The sequence below is a fragment of the Peromyscus californicus genome, unplaced genomic scaffold (assembly GCF_007827085.1).
Source record: "Peromyscus californicus insignis strain IS unplaced genomic scaffold, ASM782708v3 Scaffold_22__1_contigs__length_63687245, whole genome shotgun sequence".
Classification (NCBI taxonomy): domain Eukaryota; kingdom Metazoa; phylum Chordata; class Mammalia; order Rodentia; family Cricetidae; genus Peromyscus; species Peromyscus californicus.
In genome coordinates, this window is record NW_026294525.1 from 34,561,382 (window position 1) to 34,584,562 (window position 23,181).

A 23,181-nucleotide genomic window follows, 5' to 3' on the forward strand; every position below is an offset into this window, starting at 1 on the left:
AAGCAGGAATTCCTAGACTTGGGTTGTAGTTTCCATTAGCTTCTCACTTCTTGTAAATCTTGCCCAAACAACAAAATTTGGATGATTCCTCAGGAGAGAGGAGGAGAGATGGGAATTAAGTGCAAGTCCTGCCCTGGCTAAGGGACTATTGGCATTTGATTGCTGCTGGAAGAGGAAAAGTTGTTTATTTTACAAAGGAGTGACATCTTGTGTATTAACCACACTCAAAAAGCAGTCACCCCAAAAAACTCGACTCTGTGTTTTGGGGTTTGTGGGCTTGTGTTGTGTGTGTGTGTGTGTCTATTTCTTTAAATGGGGGAGGGATGAAGTTGAGTGAGTATGGAAGTGGGAAAGAATCTGGACGGGGCTGAGGGAGAGGCATGAATATGAATAAAATATGTTCCGTAAAATTTCAGAGAGTAAATACATGTATTATTTAGAAGGAATGGGGCCGAGTCAGAAAGTGACAAATGAAGATATAGGTGCTGTCGCTTCCCAGTGTTAGACTGAAGGAAGGTGAATGGTTCCTGAGCAGTTATTATTCCTCTAAGAGTGGGAAAAAGAGGGAGACAGTAGAAATATCTAAAGGGAAAGCTAATTGTGAGGACCAGGGAAAGGAAGAGGTCAGTCGGAAACTACTTGGATGAATTAGTCAGTACTAGTTAACCACACTGTGTGTCCATTTTTCTGAAATATACGTAACAACAGACACCTATCACATGTACATGCACACAAACACCTTTAACTCTGTAACTGGCTAGAACTTTAATTCAAGGTGGCTTGCCAAAGAGAAGGGAGGAAAAGTCTAATTGTCCAGTCCATGCATCTAAGTCATCACAACTCCCATAGAAGACTGGAGTCTCAGAAAGGAAATGAATTGAGATAGATAATATAAGTTATAATTCATGTCCTCTTGACACATTCATATCATAAAATAAAAGCAGAAGATTTAAGTCTGCATATATATATGTATGTATGTGTGTATATATATATATATATATAGTCAGTGTTGAGCTAGCCAAGTTCATTGTCCACTACAGGCAATGTTAGAACATTACCATGTGCATGGCTATCTCCTGAACTTAAGTGATTATGGAAGTCCTTCCTACAGGAATAGTGACAGTGTGGAAGACACCATGTCAGTTGTAAAATGTTGAGTTTGGTCATGTTGTGCATACAAGGATGGTTTCGATCACAAGATAGACAGTGTAACCACTAGCCCTCCCTGAGCCTGGCCTCTGTCATCTTTCCCTTCAATATCCACAAATCCATTTCAAAAATATTTCTATTAGTATTTCTGATCCATACGATGCCTTTTTTGACTCATAAAAATACTCTGAAATGGCAAATCCCAAGTGTTCAAGGAAAATCTTAACCCAAAGAAAATAGAACATTTCATTAGCTCTTTAATAATATTAGTAAATTATTTTTGGCTGACAAATTTAAATGGGAAGTAAGATGTACCATTTGCTACACAGTGTATCTGATTAATGCAGATTTTAGACAGGGCATCATGCTTTCTGTCAGCTATTTCTTTCCTTGCTGATTTCCATCCTTCATTTAGAATTCTTCCTAGAACACATGTGACTATTCTTACCATTAAAGAAGGTTGTGAGCTACTTGAGGACAAAGATGGAAAAACACATCTGTTTGCTTTCAATGTTTTACCTTGTACCTAACATATGGTGCTTGCAAAATAAATATTTGTTAAATATCATGTAACTTGTTAAATTGCAGATGTCTCAGAAACTGTCTAATGTGTAGAAAGGACAGTGCACAAAGCAAAGCAGTATAAATACATCAGAGACCATGCTCACCTGGATAAGCAGATTTAATAGCCTTGTATGACAGAGCAGCTGTCATTTTCCAGTTGCTAAAAAAAGATTGCCTGTAGTGAGCTGGGGCCGGGGGGGGGGGGGGGGGGGGGTTGGTACTCGACATTGATGTAATTCTGTCTTAGTGATGGTATACTGTCCTATTAGAATGTCATAAACACATGCCTTTCCTCTTTTGAAAAATACACAGTTAAAGACCTTCAGCTTCTCAACTTCAAATAAATCCCTCTTATTTCAGGTCTGTTCTCCCCTTCCTCATTTACAGATGCTGCCACAATCACAAACGGGATTTATTACTGCTGGAAACTGCTACTGGCATGCTGTGTGCAGACTACTCGCTGCTGGCCAAATTCTCCCTGGGTGAAGGTTTGACCTGGTGATGGCTGTCAAGAAGACAGGAAAAGATGGGTAGAAATAGCTGTCCTGATCCTTAGCCTTGGTGAGGAGGAGGGAAGGCAGCCCATGTCCATGGTCTGGTTTCTCTTCCTCTGCCTCACCCATATCCTCACCAATGGTCACCGAGGAGACTACTTTTCAGCATTAAAAACACAGGGAGGGGTGTTCTGCTTGTCCACATCGTTAAGGAAGAAACTTGCATCACTTTTTAAATTGGGAGTGAATACACACAAGAAATACTTCTCCAAAGGTATTTAAGGAAGAAATATGATTATGGAAATTGTCTAAAATAATCTCTATGTTCCTGCTGCCCAGAAACTCAACAGGAATTAAGATACCAGGTTCTGAATGATTAGAAGGGGGATATAAGTCATGATAATAAATTACACTTTGTTTTTTCTTTCAAATATATTTATGGTAAATTATAGGCCACTTGCTGAACTATGAACTATGAATTTAAGCCACATTTTAAGGACAAAAAGCTAATTATGAAAAATAAATGGCGCCAAGGGTAGACAGTAAGATAAATCTTAAAATGATGGCTTTCCACTCAAGCAACATTTTTTTAAGAAAGAGTGTAGGTTAATGCTTAACCTTTAAGATTAAAACATTAATCAGATATCCTCAGAGTGAATGGAGATTTATAGACCAATTTCCAGAGAATAAATAAACTATAAAAATAGAATGCATTTGTGTGACAAGTGTGATAAGGAAGTTTATTTCACCCCAGTGAGCACCGCAGCTTTTCTGGAGCAGGGGAAGATCATGCCTGTGGCTTTATAACTCCCAAGGTAGAAATCATTTTGCAAGGCAATGTGGTACATGCTTACCTCTCACAGCGTGGTCCTGTGTACCCAACAGGACATTCATCACAGATCAATCCCAGACTCCGGTCTAAATGGCACGTTGGACTAAAGCTGTGGTGATGTTCAGGAGACAGGAAGAGGCATACATGAGATCATTAGTAGTGTATCCTCACATCTCTTTCTCTACAACTGCTGTGACAAGAGGGTACAGGCTGGCCATTCTCATCTCCCGGGCAGAAATTAGAGTCTGGACAACGGAGGATGAAATGACATCGCTATTTTGACAGAAACTAATACAGCCCCATGGAGAGCAGTGTCCCTGTGACATGTTATTAACTGACTTTGGACTGTTTGGGCTCTGAGATCACCAATAAAATGAGTGGACACATAGCAGCTTTTCAAGAATTCCACAGCTCTGACTAAGCCTACTTTCACATTCTTCCTCTCCAAGCATAACCCTCAGAATCTGAAGCAGCATGGAGAAATCTGAGCGATGTTTAGACAGCAGTGGAGTCACCATGGCTGTTTGGCTTCCTATATCCAGATGAGCTGCCATAGGGCATGCATGCATGCATGCAGGCTGCTGTGCATGTGTACCCATAGGCATGATGCTACATGGATAGAATCCTTACAGAAGCTTTCACCAAATACCTAATACATACATTCTGCTTGATTTATAATCACACAAATCAAACCAAACCAGCTTTGTTATGTCACATCTCCCAGTGTGCTCCAAAATTTACCTGTCTTTAAACACAGTTCCAATTTGGGGCCATAGGATCAGAGTGTGACATCAAGTGAGAAAACCAACACAGTTATATGGCAGCATCAGCCTATTCTTCATCCTGTTCAGCATTAGTGCTACTTCTTTGCCTGGTAAGAAACACCTCTCATGCAACAACTGACTCAATGTAGAGATGTCTTCTGGTTGTGCCATGAGCCAGTCCTCATCTATTTGGAACTCTGTGTTGCACTGCTCTTTTTAAAAGTTTATTTTTATCTGCTATATAAAATTATGTAAAATACAATTTTATATTTATATAATAATATCATTGCACACACGGGTGCGATAAAATGTTTTGTGGTATGCCTTGTACACATTTATATCTTGTGACATATATCTCTTAAAATATTTTTCATTATTTCTTTATGTTAAAATTTTTCAGAGTCCCATGTTGCAGATTTCAGAAATATATATATAGTTCTTACCTACAGACCCCTTACATAATATCATGTGAGAAATTCTTGGTACCAGTTAACTACAATTTCATATCTCCTTTAAGTCTTTCTCCACTGCTTCCCATTACTTTCCCAGCCTCTTCTCATAAGAGTGATCTCTGTGAGATTAGTTATTCTAGACTCTGTATCATTCTACCATTTTAAAGGTAACTGCCCTCAATTAACCTTACTCCAATTATGTGTTCCCTATAATATTTCCTATTCCATAATACAAAACAATTTAGTCAAGGCTTGCTTAAAGGCTAAACAGTTAAAGAGATCACAGTAAGTTAAACACGCTGGGCCCTGGTCTCTTTCTGTTTCTGATAGTTGGTGTGACTTGGGAATATTTTTCCAACTTTGGTGCCAATCATTGTGACTACCATTTAAAAGTGACCTCCCTCTGGCATAACTCCGAGTGGTCCTGTAATGCTCCAATAATTCTCATTTCTCTATAGTACCAAGTTATTATGAACCATTAGACCCTTCACGCTAGGTATTTCAGCTCATTGTAAAGCCTAAATGAATCTGTGAGGTCAGAGAGAAAGTCGAGGCAGGGAAACCTTGAATTTATAAACATTATCCAAATGGAGAGGTTCTGATGGGTGCTGTGGGAACTTAGCTTGGGGTCTAAGAGACAAATCTCTTGTGAGAGAAGAGCTCATAACAGAAGGGTCCACATGCGTGAGGTCTTGGCACATATTAAAACAAATAAATGGAAATCCGATGGGCCCCACTACTTACTTGTCATTTGTTATTGTTTACAGAACTGAAAGAAGGAACTGGATTCTGACAACTCACTGTTGTGTACCTGTGTGTTCTTCCAACATTGGCATTCTCTAACTGCCTCATCCTTGTGGAGAAAGAAACCCCAAGGGGAAGCCCGAGCTTGCCAACCTTGTTGGACCGTAGTGACTAAAGGAAAACCAAGTGAATTATTTTTTAAAATTCTAAATCAGTTTACCATAAAGGCATGTCAAAGGTGGTTGACAAGCTTCTGACACCTTAAAACCATTTCTAAAATAAATCTTAAATTTTTAGAAATACTCCATTGTCAGTTAAAACCAGCTGCAATAAAGTCAACTGAGCTCACTGACAGAGACAAATACTTTTTTCAGGAAAAATATTAAGCAATAACAATATATTCACTTTGACGAGCTCTTACATTTCAGAGTACTTTTATCATAATTGTGCTGAATTTTAAGAGATTCCTATGAGCTGGCTGAGACAAACTTAATTTTTCTTCCTCAAGGTCACACACTAATTTCCAGGAGAATTTACATGAGATTCATGACTTCGGGGGTCTTTATTTGATCCTCTCCTCTCCCTATAACCACCTGTCATTCAAACTTGCTGGTGAGATTACGTGCGTTTAAGCTTCCAGTAATATAAATACTTGCCACAGTGTATTCAAATGAAAGCTCTTCTTAAAATGCTCCTCTATGTATGCTTTCACATTCCTTAAATAATGCTAACTGAGCGCTGTTTCTTTTCTAGAGTAGTTGCAGTAGCAGCTACAGGAGAAGGTGACCGTCAACAACATAAATAAAATCAGAACCAGAAACTAATGTGCATAGTAACGACGCCCTGAGAATCTGGACTGGCAGAGGAGGCATCTCCAAACTGATTCTGGCCCCAAATGTGAAGCTAATTGCTGTGGGACACAAAGAGGGAATGGTAAAAGGGTCACTGACTTCAAGTGATTCCAACCTTATGCCACTCACCTCCAGCGGGCTCACTCTTCACCAACAGAAAAAAAGGCCCTGCTCCCAGAGTTTTCCACCCCGTGACACCAAACACTGGGTGAGCCAAGAGCAAAGAAGAGGAGAGAGGCAAGCAGCTGTTGGGATAAACGGTACAGCCCTTCTCGATAGCCAAGCATATATTATTATACGTACAAAGACTTATTTATAAGTGTGTGTGTGCGCACACACACGTAAACTCATATGTACAATCTCAGTACTACTTGAATATATATGTGAATCTATTTATATATAACTATGAATTCACATGTACAGGCATAATTAGCTTTAGTTCTAAGCAATGTTAAATTGTCATGGAATATAGTGGACTAGCTTGTCCTAAAATACGTTTCCCAATTATAAGTACCAATTTTGGTAATTCAGTGTTAGTGTGTGTGTGTGTGTGTGTGTGTGTGTGTGTGTGTGTGTGTGTGTGTGTATGTGTTTTGGTATTTATGTATGCACAGGTGAATGCACATGTATGTGTGTGACCATTCTTGATGGCCTGAAACTGGTACTGGTTATCTTACTTGATTAATATCTACTTTATTTATTGAGGGAGGGTCTGTCTCTCTCTCTAGTTCTGGGATCACAAATTGTGACTAGTCTAGCTAGGTAGCTTGCTCTTTGGATCGCCTATCTCTGCTTCCTAATTTCTGAGACTATAGGTCTCCGCCATGCCTAGCCAACTTTTACACAGACCCAGTGGGTTTAAACCCTTGTCATGCTTGTATGGCAAGCACTGTCTCCACTGAGCCATCTCCCCAGACCAATAGAACCTCATGTGTAATCCCTAAGAGAGAAAACGTTCCACTGTTTTACAAACATAGCTCTTGGTATTCCCGAGCTACCAAGTAGTGTTATGACGTAGTACACAGGACTTGTTAAGGCCTGATCTCCCATCCACTCTGACAATACCTCTAAACATATTACACAACTGAGGGAAATTTCAAAAGTCTTTAGTGATAATATCTATTTTTTTTTTTAGAACCTAAGTGTTCAAGCAAAAATATTCGTGGAGTTTTGTCTTTAAACTATGAGCTCTGTAACTACAAATTAATGAATATAAACTGAAATGTTTACACTTTATTTGTTTCTCCAGAAGGAAATCGCATTACTTTAGTTACTGTCCATACTTAAAATATATATATATCACTAAGATGAAAAGGACAAGTGTACACTGTAAACAGCTGATGAAGGTGATCTATATTTATAATTTAAATATTATATGTTCATATGTATCCATACATCTTAATAATCATACCAATCTGTTTTTATCTCCTTCACATTTGATTTATTTAGCAATATTATCTAAGAAATTTGGAGCCAAAATGCCTGTGATTTCTAAGATTTATGACCAGGGATTAAGAGATAAATCACTAAGATAAAACTATCACTAAGCCGCACTTCAGACAGAGGTTGCAGCAACCTTTAGCTCTTTTTTATTATTTCTGAATAACCTGAGAAAATTCAAATCACATCTTATAAATTAAATGTGAATATTCAATTATACCTCAGAGTGCCTAGCATGGATTACAACATTAAAGTTTTTTATTCCCCATATATAAAGATGGTTTCCTTCATTACTAACTGCCTACACCTATTGAAAAGTTTTGATGAAAATATTTAGGTTATTAGATAAAGATGATCTTTTTGCAACATGGTTGTGCAGCTAAACTATAATAATTTTTGTAAACTGTTTTAAATTTAAAAGAATATATGACTTTAGTCATAAAATTGCTATGACTTATAAACTATTGAAGTACCATTAATTCTTATTTTTCTGTTTACAAAAATACCACAATTAAGTCTATAATTTAAAATAGGCAGTCTCTCTCCCCACAAGTCTACTATTAAAAATAAAATTATTTCACAATTAAATATTTACTTTAATAAATTATCTTAAAATTTAGTCAATTCTGCCTTGTATTACTGATGTTATTATATTTATTTTTATTTTTTAGAAAACTTGATCAACATAATTAAACCAAACTGGAATGTATTTGTTTTAGGAAACACAACCATTAGACTGGGATTCCAATCCCTTTGTCATCATGGATGGGTTTTTAATGTTTGCTGAGTTAGTTTTATCTGGAAGAAATAATAAAAAAGTTGTTAGAAAAAGAGACATGCAGCACACATAGAGGAAACATGGGTCATGAATGCCAGTAAATACCATGCAGATTCTCTCCCACATGACTCTTACATACAAAATTGGTCAAACTTGAGAGGAAATCCATAATGCCTATATCTCTAAATATTTCTCTACTTGTGAAGTGTACTGGGCTGGATTCACAAGATAACACGAAGGGCCAGTGTTTTTGAACTGAAAGCGGTGCAAATCCTGACAATATTTTGGCTGAGGAGATGTGTTATAGGAAAATCTCGGGTGCCACCTGCCAGTTTTTTATCAGTAAATACCGGTGTGGAATAATGATTGTTATATGTAGGTAGATGGCTTGAACAATACCATTCAGCCACAGTGAATATGGAGGGGAACCCTTCATATATGCAGCTGACAACCATCTGTCCCATCATGACCAGCACAGGCCTACTACATGCAGCACAACCCTGAGTAGCCATGACTTAGGGAGGAATCACTTTCGTTTGTTCCTTCACAGTCTTTGCTTTCCAGTTTTCTTCTTTCTTTTTTTTCTAACACCTTTAGTGATTAAAGGTTCTTCAATGTGCTGATATTTTATTTGTGCTGAAATGTGATATTTTATTTGTATGTTAATAAATAAAGTTTGCCTGGAGATCAGAGCTCATAGTCAGCCATAAACAGAAGTCAGGCGGTGGTGGCACATGCCCTTAATCTGATCACATGGCAGGCAGAGTCTCTTGTGTGTTCAAGGACACAACCAAGCATGGTGACACATATCTTTAATACCAGTACCTACCATAGAGACCTGGAGGTCTATATAGACAAGCAGTGACAAGGAAGTGATGTGACAGGACTTAGAGCCAATGAGAAGGCAGAACAGGAAGGCAATAAAGCCGCAGGTTAGACAGGAAGAGTTTCTCTTGGGAAGCTATGGTGACATGGTAAGCTAAGGTTAGTTGGCGGCTGTTGCTCTGATCTCTACAGCTTACACCTCTGTATTTGGCTCTGTATTTCTTATTTAATAAGACTGTTTAGAAATTTGTCTACAGTTCAGTTCTGTGCCTGTCTAGACACACTCCCTGAACTCTAGAAACATATGATCATTAAAGCACATTAAACCAATGTCTCATTTCTTTTCAGTGTCTCTCTAGAGAACTTAACTTACCAGGCAGATCAATGAGTTGGTTTTAATTGTTCTCACTTAAAATATAGATTTTTACTTCCTTAAAACTTTCTTTAATATGTACTTCAGAGGACTGGAAATAATAGGGACATTTAGTAACTTCAAATTCCAACAGGATAATTGAGACTAGGACTCTGAACTGTTTACTTTAAATAAGTTCTCAGTTCTCTATGTCATCTACTATTTTAAGTGCTTACCACAGTTTAATTGTGTAATTCACACACACCTCCGCAAGAGGGTTAAGTTGATGAACTGTGTGGTGTTTTGGTAACCTGCTCAAAGTTTTGCATCTTGAAGTGTAGAGTTAGCAGGAAGCCAAGGAATTCTGGCTCTAGATATGACATAAAAATGCCACCTTTTCAGAAACTTCACTCTCCACCTTACAGGTTTATTCTTGAAACACCAAAGCATGGTGCTCAGATCTATTCTGACAACCTGCCTTCACTAAACAGTAGTTTGCTCTCTCCTGCGGTCAACAGTGAATTCTAAAGAGAAGCGTGGTTGGAAAGAATGGTGAAGAGTTTACCAGTGTGGATAGCAGGAACTTCAGTTCCACAGATGACTTAAGGAATGGCAGATCTTTCCAAAGTCTTTCACTTGGAATATAATCTAATAGATGACCATATAGAACATGGACTTCTTGGTTAAGGCTTTAGAGTCTGCCCTGCTTGACCAAATTCTCACATTAAAAAGCTTCAGTTGACATATTTCCCTTAAGAATATTTACAATTTTTATTCTTGTAGTATTACCACAGCAACTGGAAAGAGCCAAAGAAACGCACTACAGCAAGAGTTGTACTAAGCATCAAATTTGCCTTTAATAGGTTTCTTCAAAAAGGAATTTCTTTCATTTGAATTTAGTTAGGGATAGGATTGTGCTCAGTGGTACAGCATGTTCAATGCCTTGGGTTTAATTTGCAGCTTTAGAAATGACAACAAAAGAAATAAAATGACATTTCTTTATAAGTATTCATTAAAAATTACTAATTTATTTTCAGAGTGATGTACACCATAGTAGTGCTTTTGTTGTTGTTTTTTCAGGACCTATTCATTGAGACATGCCTATGCTTTGGGAATGTGCCATTTTAGCAAGTAAAATATAGTATTCTCATATGATGGAGGAATGTCTTTTTGTATGCTGTGAAAATAGGTTGCTCTGATTGGTTGATAAATAAAGCTATTTGGCCAATGGTGAGGCAGAATAGGGTTAGGTGGGACATTTTTATCTAGAGAGGAGGAAGTCAAAAGATAGAACAGAGAGGACACTGCCAGTCGCGCCATGAGAAGCAAGATGTAAAGATACCAGTAAGCCACAAGCCACATGGCAAAGTATAGATTTATAGAAATGGGTTAATTTAAGATGTAAGATCTAGCTATCGAGAAGCCTGAGCCAATAGGCCATACAGATTTTAATTAATATAAGCCTCTGTTTGTTTACTTGGGTCTGAGTGGCAGCAGACTGGGCGGGACACAGAAAAACTTCAGCTACACTCATCAAGTCAGGAAAAGACTCAGACAAGCTGCATATTGTCTCTTTCTTTTTAAAATATCTGCTCCAACAGATTATTTCTCTAGGTGACAAAATGAGAAAAATTGATGGAAATGATATGATGCTTACATTATACTTTTCTAAAATCTACATTATTTATGTAAGAATATAGAGTAACCATCATCCATAGTTCATTACTCATTTATACAATGATGCTGTGGAACAAGTTTAATAAGGCATCTATAACATAAAGGCATATTATAATAAATGATTATTTATCAGGGGTATAGATTTATACAAAGTAGATCTGCTCTTTGGAATTAATTTATAAATTTCATTTGAAATTTAATCTCTTAAGTTATAAATCAAATCTGTAGCCCAAATAGCAAAATCCATGGAAATGGTCATAATTTTAAATACTTCACATATCAAAATTTACATTCCCTCTTGAGATATCCACAAATGTATCTTTCTGATATGAAAAGTGCATCTGTAGAAGTGGAAGGGAAGCTCTGTAGTAGGGTCAACCTGGTACTCACTTATTTGATGGGATATTGAGTGGACAGGCACAGGGTTGACAGTCTTCAGAGGTTCCTCGAGTGGGATCACCATAGAAACCAGGAAGACATTCATTGCAATATGGGCCCCCTGTGTGATCCTTACAGTTCTGAGAAAGAAGCACACATCACTTCATTATTTTGGTTTCAAGCACAACCATGTTACCAAAAAACAGTTCTCCAAAGTTATTAGTGGGTTCCCGTCTGGGAGAGTGGTTTCCCATATTAAATGTTCAATGTTACAGCACAAAAAAAATAGCACTGGAAGTTAATTTAACACTTATTTAATATTTATCTTAGAACTTCACACTAGTTTCAGTGTAGCATACTAAAGAAAATGACCAAAATTCATTAAGAAAATTTTCAATATGAAAATTGTATTTCCTATTTTTATTTTCATAAGGCAATCTCTCTCTCTCTCTCTCTCTCTCTCTCTCTCTCTCTCTCTCTCTCTCTCTCTCTCTCTCTTTTCTGTGTGTGTGTGTTTAGGCATAAAGCCCTAATGGCATTAAAAATGCTGGCTTAATAGGAACTATAGCTCATTGTGTAAATCCCTTGAGACTTGCTCTCTTAGCTCAGACAGTAATTTGGAACTTAGTGGATTCAGATGGATTGAACAACGCATTCCCATATTATGTCAGTGAGGAGACTATTTGGCCCATAATTAAATGTTAAAAAACAATATAATTTAAACACACAACAGTATATAATGAAACTGCAAGGTATGCAATTACTGCTTTTAGAAATTAAACAAGCAAGCAAACAAAGAACAGAAGTTACATGCTCTTGCCATTTGTTTTGGGAAACACATCTTCTTCAAAAACAAAAACGGTAATTTACTTCTTGAGCCCTTCCTGTGAACTAGATTACCTTCCTTGGGTTGAGCTGCATTTGTAAAAGACACCAAATCTGAGATTCAGGTGAACAATGCAGCTGCTAAGTACAGAATTGTCTCCGAGGTTTCCAAGAGTTCAACGTGATTATTCTCCCATGATAAAATGAGGGTGTTTACTTCCTATCGAAAAGTACTCATTACTACTGAAATATATTTCAGTGTAATAAGGATATACAATTAATAATTTCTCTGCATACTGAAAGAGTTCATAGAACCCAAGGGTATGCAGTCTTTATTTTATGATCAGTAAAGAAATTCTGTGAGAGAAATAGCTAAAATATAAATTAATTTTAAACTGAGAGTATAAAGTTATTAACCTGCGTGACCACTGGAATAGACTAAGTTAATGAAACTCTGAATATTATTTATTTTGATGTTTTAAAATCAGAGTGATTTCAATTACATTTAGTAAATGGACTCAACAGAAGCATAGGCATTAATAAGTAAAGATACAATTCTGAGAACAACTTATTAAAATTCCTTGGAGAGGTCAGGCTTGTTTGTTGAAAGATATCCAAAATATAATTTATTAATTTATCTTTGAACTCCCCGTTCAACTCTGTGAAGGAAGGGAGCTGAAGCCCATTAACCGAGAAGAAGTAGGGTTTTCTTTCACAATAACTAGTATATTTAAAAATGGACTTTATTTAAAATTCTTTCTCTATTTGCTTAGCAAATATTTTTAAAGAAAGCATGAATGTTACTCTTTCTGTTAACAATTATCACAAGATACCTAAAGAAAATGGGTCTATTTGCAGAAAATGGTTTTTCCTTTAGTTGGGTATTCTGTCATTTTTTTTCACTTTCCAAGTCCCCCGTAAGGCACCCCTTATTTTCTTAAACCTAAGAAATGGCTTATTCTTTGAAAAATTCTTTTCCTATCTCAAGTTGACACTATGAAAATTTACCATCCTCTCTCTTGGCCCCCTCCAGCCTTTTGCTTCCAGGAAGATGTAGATAATGCTACATTACATTATTGTGGAGATGACATGAGATAATTTGTGTCAAAATGTTTTCTTTTTAAATGTATGTCTCAATGTAGCAGTGTGCTTATTGCAAATAAAATAAAATAAAAGATAAAAAAAAATCTTTGGTTTTTTTTTTTTTTTTTTAAAGAGGATCATTCAACTGATTACACGGTAACCAGACCAAAATTAGAATTTTTGAAATTCAACTGAAAATCTTAGATAATTTGCATGCCTTCAACTACACATTTAAAATAAAAACAAGTGCAGTGTGTTCCTTATACTGTCTATTTTTACTTTTCCTTAAATGGAAACAAGAGTAATTTTAAAATTCAAGTATGTTGGTAATCAAAACTGAGACACCACCAGGCAAGCAATACAATGGAAATCACCAGTGGAAAAGATAGACTTTCTACTCTGATGAACAGAGTCTTTTCACAGGTAGCTTGCTATCAACGTGACTTTTAACCATTGCTTGCAATTTAGATCATGAAAATACTGAGACTCACACAGCCTTCCTACATGGCTTGAAATACTCCCTGGGTTTTCTCCAGTGCACTTGAGTTAAGATGACCTAGTCATACGGATCCATTCTAAAACAGAAGCCTGAATTCATTCTGAACCCCAAAGTGCTCATTTATAATCAATTTTCAAAGGTAAGCAACACTAAAACATCCTTTAAAAAAATAAATTCCATGCTGGGCATGGTGGTGTACTCCTTTAATCCCAGCACTCGAGAGGCAATGGCAGGTGGATCTCTTTGAGTTTGAGGCCAACCTGGTCTACAAAGTGAGTTCCAGGACAGTTAGGACTACACAGAGGAACCCTGTCTCAAAAAAACAAAAAAAAATAAATAAATAAATTTCATGTTATGTTTGCTACTAGTGAAAAAATTTCCCCTGAATAATCAAAAGGAGATAAAATGAGAACTTGACTGATCTATAAGAATTCCTTTAATATACAATATCCTAATATTGTTGTCTGTGTAGATTATGTCAGAACTAAGATATTCAGAATGGGTTTGAGCACAGAGTTATCAGTACCAATACAGAGAAGTGACACTTGAAGAGTCCAGAAGAGTCTGCGAGATCATTTGCTCCCTCAGGAAACCTAGGAAGAAGAGACTGAGTCTGGCTACTAAGAATCCATGGTTTTCTTAAGATCCTTCCATCATTGGAAGGTTGACTTCTCTCTTCTTGGCCATCAAATTGTCAATAACCTGATGGGCCCTGCCTACCAATTCTCACCATTCCTATTCTCACCACTCTGCTGAAAGAAACTATTTTGTTCTGAAACAAATGGTTCCTATTTGACAATGTATCATATCATCAAATGCATCAGCTTCAGGATTTGATTTAATCCTAATGAACTAACTTCGTAGAATACCTTAGGGGACATTATGAGGTTGGTATTGTGGCATATTTATTTTTGTCCTTTCAGGGTAAGTAAAGCAAATGAATGTTAGTTTGGAATTGAATATATTCTGTTGCATGCTAATAAAGTGTTTAAAGGTAGTTCAATATTTCCCCCAGAGTCACTTTAAAAGACTGTAGTATAATTAAAATGGAAATCACTCAGTCTTTTTATTTGCAAAATCGTCATTTGAAAAATTTACTGATCCACAAATTAGGGCTATCATGCTTTACGCTGCTCTGCAATTGAACAAAAATCTTATGCAAAAAAACAGAAAGTGCACCAATAAACTGAAATGCCAAATTATATTGGAACAAAAGCCCTGATTTTTCACTTTGGATTTTCCCTAGTAGCATTTAAGTAGAGGAGAAAGCAGAGAAATCAGCAAGAGGAATACAACATTAGAATTACAGACAACAGAGTCTGCCTTATATTCTGCAGAGAGATGAGAATATGATATCCTCCAAAGCTGGCACCATCTCAAATTCTGTTTTGTGAGACTAATGGCATGAGAGGTGTTCTTTCAAGTTTCATGCCATGGCAGACAATATAAAGCTAACATGCCCTCGAGTGTCTGTTTGTAAGAACTCTCCAGGCCTCCAGCTACTTAGCAGCCCAGACAGTGCTCTGTGCTTGTGCAGCTTCAGTTTTTTGGGTTAAAAGTACAGAGCCAATTGTAGAAGGAACACTCTCACTGAAGATGCATGACATATGTTTAATATGTTAAAATCTATGCACAACACTTTAATTGACCTCAATGTTCAAAATTTTAAATAAACATACATAATATGCCCTTATTTTCCAAGTGAAAGAAACCTCTAACACATAAAAACAATGAATTATTTTTATTGTAATGGTTATGTTGCATGTTTTTTCATATTATGGGGATATAAATCATTTTACGTTTTAGAATAGTCTACTTTTGGTAGATTTATAGGAGAGAGAAAAACCATATATATTCATAGTCGATGTGTATCCTAGTCATTAGTTATACTTTATAATGATTTATTTGATCCTAATTCAGATTTTAGATGAATATGAAAATGCACTTTCTCATAGTCTCTAGGCAGATCACATATGTGTACCATGAATCTTAAAAGGTCTTTTTAATAAAAAATAACCCAAAGCCAGGTATTGGGGTGAACACTGAAAGATCAGAGAGACAACCAGCCACAGCTGACCTCACCTTGGCAATTCCTCAGTGATCCTGTTTCCTCAGACTGGAAGCCTTTGAGTCCTCATCCAGATGGATCTCAGCTGAACTGCTGCTCAGAAGCCTAAAAGCTTAACCAGACTCTAGTTCCTGGTTTTCATGTCTTTTATACCTTTCTGCTTCCTGCCATCACTTCCTGGGATTAAAGGCGTGTGCCACCATGTCTGGTTGTTTCCAGTGTGGCTTTGAATGCACAGAGATCCAGATGGATCTCTGCTTCCAGAAGGCTGGGATTTAAGGTATGAATGTCACCATTTTCTGGCCTCTATGTCTGTCTAGTGGCTGTTCTGTTCTCTGACCCCAGATAAGTTTATTACAGTGCACAATATATTGGGGGACACAATACCACCACACATATGAAAGAGCATTCTTCGCTTCCAATGCAATTTTGGATAAAGATGTATGACACATCATTTGCTGACTCATGTGTTCAAGGTTGCAAAGGTAGCAACAGAATTCCAGGGTTTGTTGCACAGATTTCAGCTTTGTCAATCAGCATTCTCAAGAGAGTAGCACTTACCAGACACTCTCCTGTGATATCATCACAAGATTCTGCATGACCAAAGCACTGACATGGTTCACAGGTGCCACCAAAAATAGTGCCATTAACTCTTCGGTGCCTAGGCCAACAGGACTGAAAAAAAAAAAGATAAGGTTTCAGTGTCACTTTTCAGTATTTAAAGAAAAAGGAAAGTCGTTCCCTTTTTCCTGATAATAGAAAATAACCCAGGTAGCAAACTCAGCAAATGTGCTTGTCAAAAGAAGCAAAGCCATTATTGAAACATTACTACTGTGCTATTTCTCCTGACACTGGGGCTTCGTACTGACCTTACTGTTATTGGCAGGTATGAGATTAGAGGAAGCATTAGCTTGGTGTCTCTTCTGAAATGGTAAAATAAAGCAGAGATATAAAGAATTGAAATGTGACAGTCTCAAAGCAAAAAGCACAGACCAGAAAACAGAAGGAAAGGCACTGAGAAAGGCACTGGGCATGGCAGGAGTCTACAGAGTCTTAGGCTCACAGAGCACACAGTGTCATCACAGATTGGTTCTCTGCATGGACTCCCTTCCCCACAAACTGACTGCCCCGACCACCTTCACTTCCAGAGAATCTTTGGAATCACTTGGAGGCATACCCAATGTTGCCCCTCTTTCATTTCAAAACATACCCAGTCGCTGGCACACATTCATAATTCATTTATTTTATCTTAAATTTCCTCTGTCCTTCATGCTTTCTCAAATTTGTATAAAATAGGTTATGATTTATTTAGCATGTATTGCCTTGCTAGTTCATTTATGTTTTTTGATTGTAAGCATGCTTATATTCACCACTGATATTTTTAAATGTGGAATAAAATTATTTGAAAACAGAAAACCAATATGAGATATTTGCGTGGCAGATTACCTGTGGGTCAGCATTTCACATCTACTATCACCATTCATTACATTTCCTTCTGTGTGGACTTCCACAGATGAGATGGGATGTAAAAAAAAAAAAATGTGCAAACATTGCTGCCCTCTGGAAGTTTATGATACCCTCAGGTTGCAATTGCATCTTGTGAGTTATTTACTATGTTTCTGGATGGTTAAATATGTCATCATATGTCAAAGAAAAGGTCCCTTTTCTGGTTGGAAATGGAACCCAGAGAAAATCACTGAAGTAATAGCTACATAGAACCATGCTGTGTAATGTGGGAAATGATCCTTTTGCCTCAGGATGTGAGGAAACTTCCATTCGAACAATAACAAATATGTGAAAAATACATACTAATATTTCTTGTCTGGGAAGAAAATAAAATTCACTTCCTCTTAATTTGAGCAGTACAGAGACAATGGTTTAATTTCATTTCTCCTTCTAGTATGTTTCCCCCCATTTCCCTACAAGTGATTCCTTCTCTAACATACGTGTTTCAAAACCAGTAAGCCCCCACAATCCAAATGGAGGTAAAAATGTTGCTGCAGGCTGCAGGAAAATATAATGGAATCCAGCTGCTATGACAAAAGCTACGACTTGGAAAAGTTAAGGACTTTTAAAAAGTTAAGGCTTCAGAAGGTCAAGCCATGGCTTAAGATGTCTTGGTGATATTTTTAGCTTTTTTGTACATATTAGCTGATTCCTACAATGATTCTCTTGTATGCTATGTGTGCTTCCAAGAACTCCTAACAGTATATTTATCTAAAATACCTATCAAGCATCTAAGGCCAATTGATCTCCTGAACTAATGTAACACCCTTATGGAAACAACATCTGTCTCCTAGGTCAGGCAGATACCTTCATTTCTTGTGCAATTTAAGCTGAGACCCTTCTTTCTTATACAGCCTTACTAATATTATAGACTCCTAACTTCTTATCTAACCACTTTTAGGAATGTATACTGAGCACATAACCCCCCTTTTCTTGATATACTGACCAATTATTAGCTCTCAGTTGACCTCCTCTTTTACCACTCCCTTTTTGGGTTGTAAAAGAAAGCCTGATGGTCACTCCCTGAGGAAAACTCTTATCTGCATTTATGACCCTGTAAGAATTCAAGCCTGATGTCATTGCTCGGCCAGATCATTGCTATTGCTTGATTTTATAACTGAATACCTGAGAGATGAGGGAGCTGAGAGGTATAAGGAGACATAGAGGAGGATTTGGGAGAGAACTTGAGGATGAGATGCAGAAGAGAAAAGAGAATGGAAGAACTAGATGGGTAAGAACTAGATTGAAGGGCTAGAAGAGAGTACTAAAGGATCAAGATGGAAGATGAGGAAGAACCAGATGGGGATGAGGAAGAACCAGATGGGGAAGAACAAGATGAGGAAGAACAAGATGAGAAAGAAGGAGATGAGAGAGGAGCTGAGATGGAAAGGAACTAGATGGGTGATAACCTAGATGAAGGAATTAAGTAGTCTTAGAGGGAATAGCAGAAAGATGTAGAGAGAATCAGGCAAGAAAAGAGCTAGGCATGAGAGCAGAATAGAAGTTGTGTAGAAAGAGAACTGACACAGAATAATAAAATGTATGGGTTTCGTGTACATAGATTCATTTTTTATCCTCAAAGATTAATTATCAGCTGGTTATAGATTCTGCCTGGACCCTGGGAGGGGACTATCAAGGGGCAGGACCCTCATAATCTCAATTAAAATGTAAGGGTGTTGACAACACAAAGAGAAGTAATTTATTGTTGTCAAAGTGGATCCTCATGGTATTTTCTTTAATACATGTTTTTAAAAAATAATTTTGAAATGTACTTGCATCAATATTCTTTCAGTAAGCATTCCAATTCCTTACACCTTGCAGTGGTTTGAATGAAAATGACTTCCATAGCTCATAAGTTTGAGTACTTGGTCCCCATTTTGTAGAACTATTTGGGAAGGATTAGGAGGTGTGGTTTTGCTCAAGTTGGTATGTTACTGGTGGCAGTAAGCTCTGATGCTTCAAAAGACCATGTGCCATTCACAGTGTGCCTTCTGTCTTCTGCTTACAGATCAAGATGTGGGCTCTGAGATTTTCCTGCCATCATGCCTCTGCTCTTCCATCATGTCCTCTAACCCTCTGGAGCTGTTAGGACAATTTAATGCTTTCTTACATAATTTATCTTGGTATTGGTGTTTTATTTTTCACAGCAATAGAAAAGTAATTGACACACTTTTTCCTTAGCCATGGAATTTATATTAATATCCATGGAAAAGTTAAAGCCATTATACTTATCTTTTCACTTATAAGCTAAGAAGCACCATGGTTTATATCCACACCTCTGTACCCATTCCCCATCCAAAATAATAGAAATGGGGAGAACAAAGTATTCTAAATGGAATAATATTTCACTTATATTCTAGAACCAAGTTTATGGGGTTTTTTGTTTGTTTTTTGTTTTGTTTTCCAAGATAGGGTTTCTCTGTGTAGCTTTGGAAACTATCCTGAAACTCAATCTGTAGCCCAGGCTGGCCTTGAACTCACAGAGATCTACCTGCCTCTGCCTCCCCCTCTGAGTGCTGGGATTAAAGGCATATGCCACCACTGTCTGGCCAAGTTTATGCTTTTACAACATTCTGCCTCTCAATTTTTTATTGAATAATTACCACCCTTGTGAAAACATTGTCTATTATCTCCAGGAAACATGATTGCAAAAAACAAAACAACAAAATCACTCTCACAAAGCTGTCTAAATGGATATTTGGGAAAATGTGATGATGGCATAGAGTTGAGAAGTAGAAAGCATTTGAGGGAGAGAGGAATCAACTGGGTCACATGATGATGGTGACAGGTAAGATAAAATGTAGTCACAGGATTTCATTTGGCTACCTTGAATTTGACAGCAAGAGCAAAAGCAGTTTTGCTTGAGTAGACGTAAGAATAGAATGAAGTGTGGAAGATCACTGAGGAAGAAGTGGCATTTAGTTTTACTGAAAACAAAACAAAAAGTTTTATATACCTGCTCTCATACATTCTCAACACCCCTACTTATTCCAGCTACTTAAAAACGTTATTTATTTATTTATTTGTCAGTTATTTGCTTTATGTGTTTGCTCTGCTTGTATGTCTGCGCATCATATGTGTGCCTGATGACTGAGGAGCCTAGAAGAGAATTGTATCCCCAGGGACTAGAGTTACAGATTGTTGTGAGCCACTGTGTGGGTGCTGAGAATAGAGCCAGAGTCCTCTGGAAGTACAGCCAGTGATTTTAACTATTGATCTGTCTCTTAGACTTCAGTGATGTTTCTAGAGATCACATCTGAAATTCTTAGAACCTTATTCTTTATGTCCTCTCCATCATCACTTGTTAACATCTCCATGATGCTTTCCCTGACATCTCCCTCCACTGAACAGCTCAACCCTGTGAATGATTATCGCCATTACCTTATATAACACTTACTGCCCCCTTAATTATAGAGTGCTGTGATTCAATTTTCCAGTGGTACTTGTTCTATCTAAACAGATTGCTAGATCTATTTACTTATTGCAAACAGATTTTACAGAGATTGTCCTGTATACTTATTGCTAATTTATACAGATGAATTTATAAAATTTACTAAATATATAACTTATCAAAAATATTTCTAAAGGATAAAAGAAAGAAGGCATATAATCGAACAAGCCAATATTCTCATGATTTTACATTCAATGGACATTTAGTATAAAAGTTGATGGGGAGAACTGAGAATAAAGTGGAATATATTAAAATCAAGAATAGAATGAGGGCATTTATTATTCCAACTGAAATAGGAGTTTAAAGCTTCAAAGGGACCTGCCTGGTTTGAAATCAAAACTGGAAGAGTTGTAATAAAGGAATATTTTATCAAGTACAGTGTGTGTTTTATATGTAAGATCAAATTTGAGTTGACATAACTAATTCATATCCATGATTATTTTTCTCTTATCTCTATAAATTTTGGAAAAGCAAGTACTTCAATGAATTACATTTAGTTTCATTTCTAGACGGGCAAATCTCTACCCGGTTTAAAGAAAACACATTAGTCATGAACATGACTTTAAGCTCTGTGTAGCCTCTGGAAGTATGTATTACTTTAAAGAACACAAGAGCCAGCAAAGTTATGCCTGGGGTGTTTCTCCAAATGGCAGAAGTAGTGTTGTGAAGTGGAACATCTCAGAGCACTCAGATAATTCCTTCAAGGTACCATCATAAAGAAACTTAAGTTCTTATTTATCTATAAGCCATTCCTTCCACCAGGAAAGTACACACACACACACACACACACACACACACAGATAGAGAGAGAGAGAGAGAGACAGAGAGACAGAGAGACAGAGAGACAGAGAGAGAGAGACAGACAGACAGACAGAGAGACAGACAGACAGAGAGACAGAGAGAGACAGAGAGGGACAGAGCGACAGAGAGAGACAGAGACAGAGACAGAGAGGTATTTCAAGTAAATCAAGTTTCAAACTACCTAGAGGAAAATACATCGAATTAATCTTCTAAAAGTCATTTTAAAATGATATGCCAGTGTATTAAGAAACATTGATTTTTTTAAATTGATTTGTAATTAAAAAATTACAAATATAGAAAAATGAGACAACAATAAAGATGTCAAGTCTCAGGTGCTCAAGAGTTGCAAAGAGTTTTCAGGAGTAATTTATTTCTCCCACGTACTCTAACTTTGAAGTTTTAAGGATTGTATGCTGGGCCCAGGATGCTTTCTTCAGAAAGAAATAGAAGGAGAGGGTGATAGGACTTAAAAATGGAAGAGGAAAGAGACATGAAACAAATGTCCATTTATTAACAGAAGTAAAAAGAAAATTATTTTGAAATATTATTTTGCTACCATCAACTTAGAACTGGCTAAAAAGGGAGGGAACACACAAATTGTAGTTACGATAGGGCAAACTATTTCAAAGGGCACTCACTATAGCTTTGAAAATACACGGTTAACTCTATTGAAGAGCCATGAGTTCTAGGCAGACATTCTAATTCCTCCATTAATTTAGCATGGATGAAGGAGGGGCTCCCAAGGCCCTACACCTGACTGAAGAGTTATTAGCAGCTGACAGCTACTAGGGGAGGGAGAATCACTTTCCTGGGGTTAGGGCCACTGGTAGGTTGACCATACTGCTGCAGATGGCCACGCCCACACACGTTTGGGAGGTGGTCATTGGACGTAGTATATTAGTAAAAGCAATCAAAAAGAAGACACCCTTGCCGGGCGGTGGTGGCACACGCCTTTAATCCCAGCACTCGGGAGGCAGAGCCAGGCGGATCTCTGTGAGTTCAAGGCCAGCCTGGGCTACCAAGGCGCAAAGTTACACAGAGAAACCCTGTCTCAAAAAACCAAAAAAAAAAAAAAAAAAAAAAAAAAAGAAGACACCCAGTAGAAAAGAGCATATATTGGAGGACCCAGTGACTGGGAGGAGGGAAGTAGGGGTAGATAGGATCACACTTCATTGAAAGCATCTATGACATTCTCAAAGAATAGAAAAAAAAAAAACCTTGAAGCCAATTTTATTTAAATAATATGTTTGTGCAGTTAGGGATTGTAATTTTCAAAACATCCCTTTTAGGGCAGTTTATTGGCAACACTATCTGAGGGATGGGTTCCTACAAACTTACTTCACAAGAACTGCCACTGTACCCGGGTGGACACTGGCAAACTTCCACAGCAGTTGCGATACTTCTATCAGTAGGATAGGGGACGGCAGATTCAAGATTGACAGAGCTCAACCTGGGAAGAGAGAAATTAATAGTAAGTAAGTAAAGAAGCTATGAAGCATTTTGAAACTAGGTGAATGGTGATATGTGAATATCTATAACAATGTAAACATGAATAAACTATCCGCGCTGAAAAGGAATGCTCTTCTGTAATGTGAAGCTGCTGCCGTCATTCACTACAGACTCAGTACTGGCTACTCATGGACTCTGC

At 37.3% G+C, this 23,181-nt stretch overlaps 1 protein-coding gene across 1 annotated transcript in view; it reads right to left on the minus strand.

Annotated features, from left to right (window-relative positions):
• Positions 1-23,181, minus strand: part of Lama2 (laminin subunit alpha 2) — a 571,484-nt gene that overhangs the window by 221,592 nt on the left and 326,711 nt on the right. Inside the window, exons 15-18 of the mRNA XM_052751249.1 lie at positions 22,872-22,983; positions 16,337-16,450; positions 11,313-11,440; positions 3,062-3,148 (exon numbers count right to left, since the gene is read on the minus strand). Of these exons, the coding sequence (XP_052607209.1) occupies positions 3,062-3,148; positions 11,313-11,440; positions 16,337-16,450; positions 22,872-22,983 (441 nt within the window). The remainder of the gene's footprint in view (positions 1-3,061; positions 3,149-11,312; positions 11,441-16,336; positions 16,451-22,871; positions 22,984-23,181) is intronic.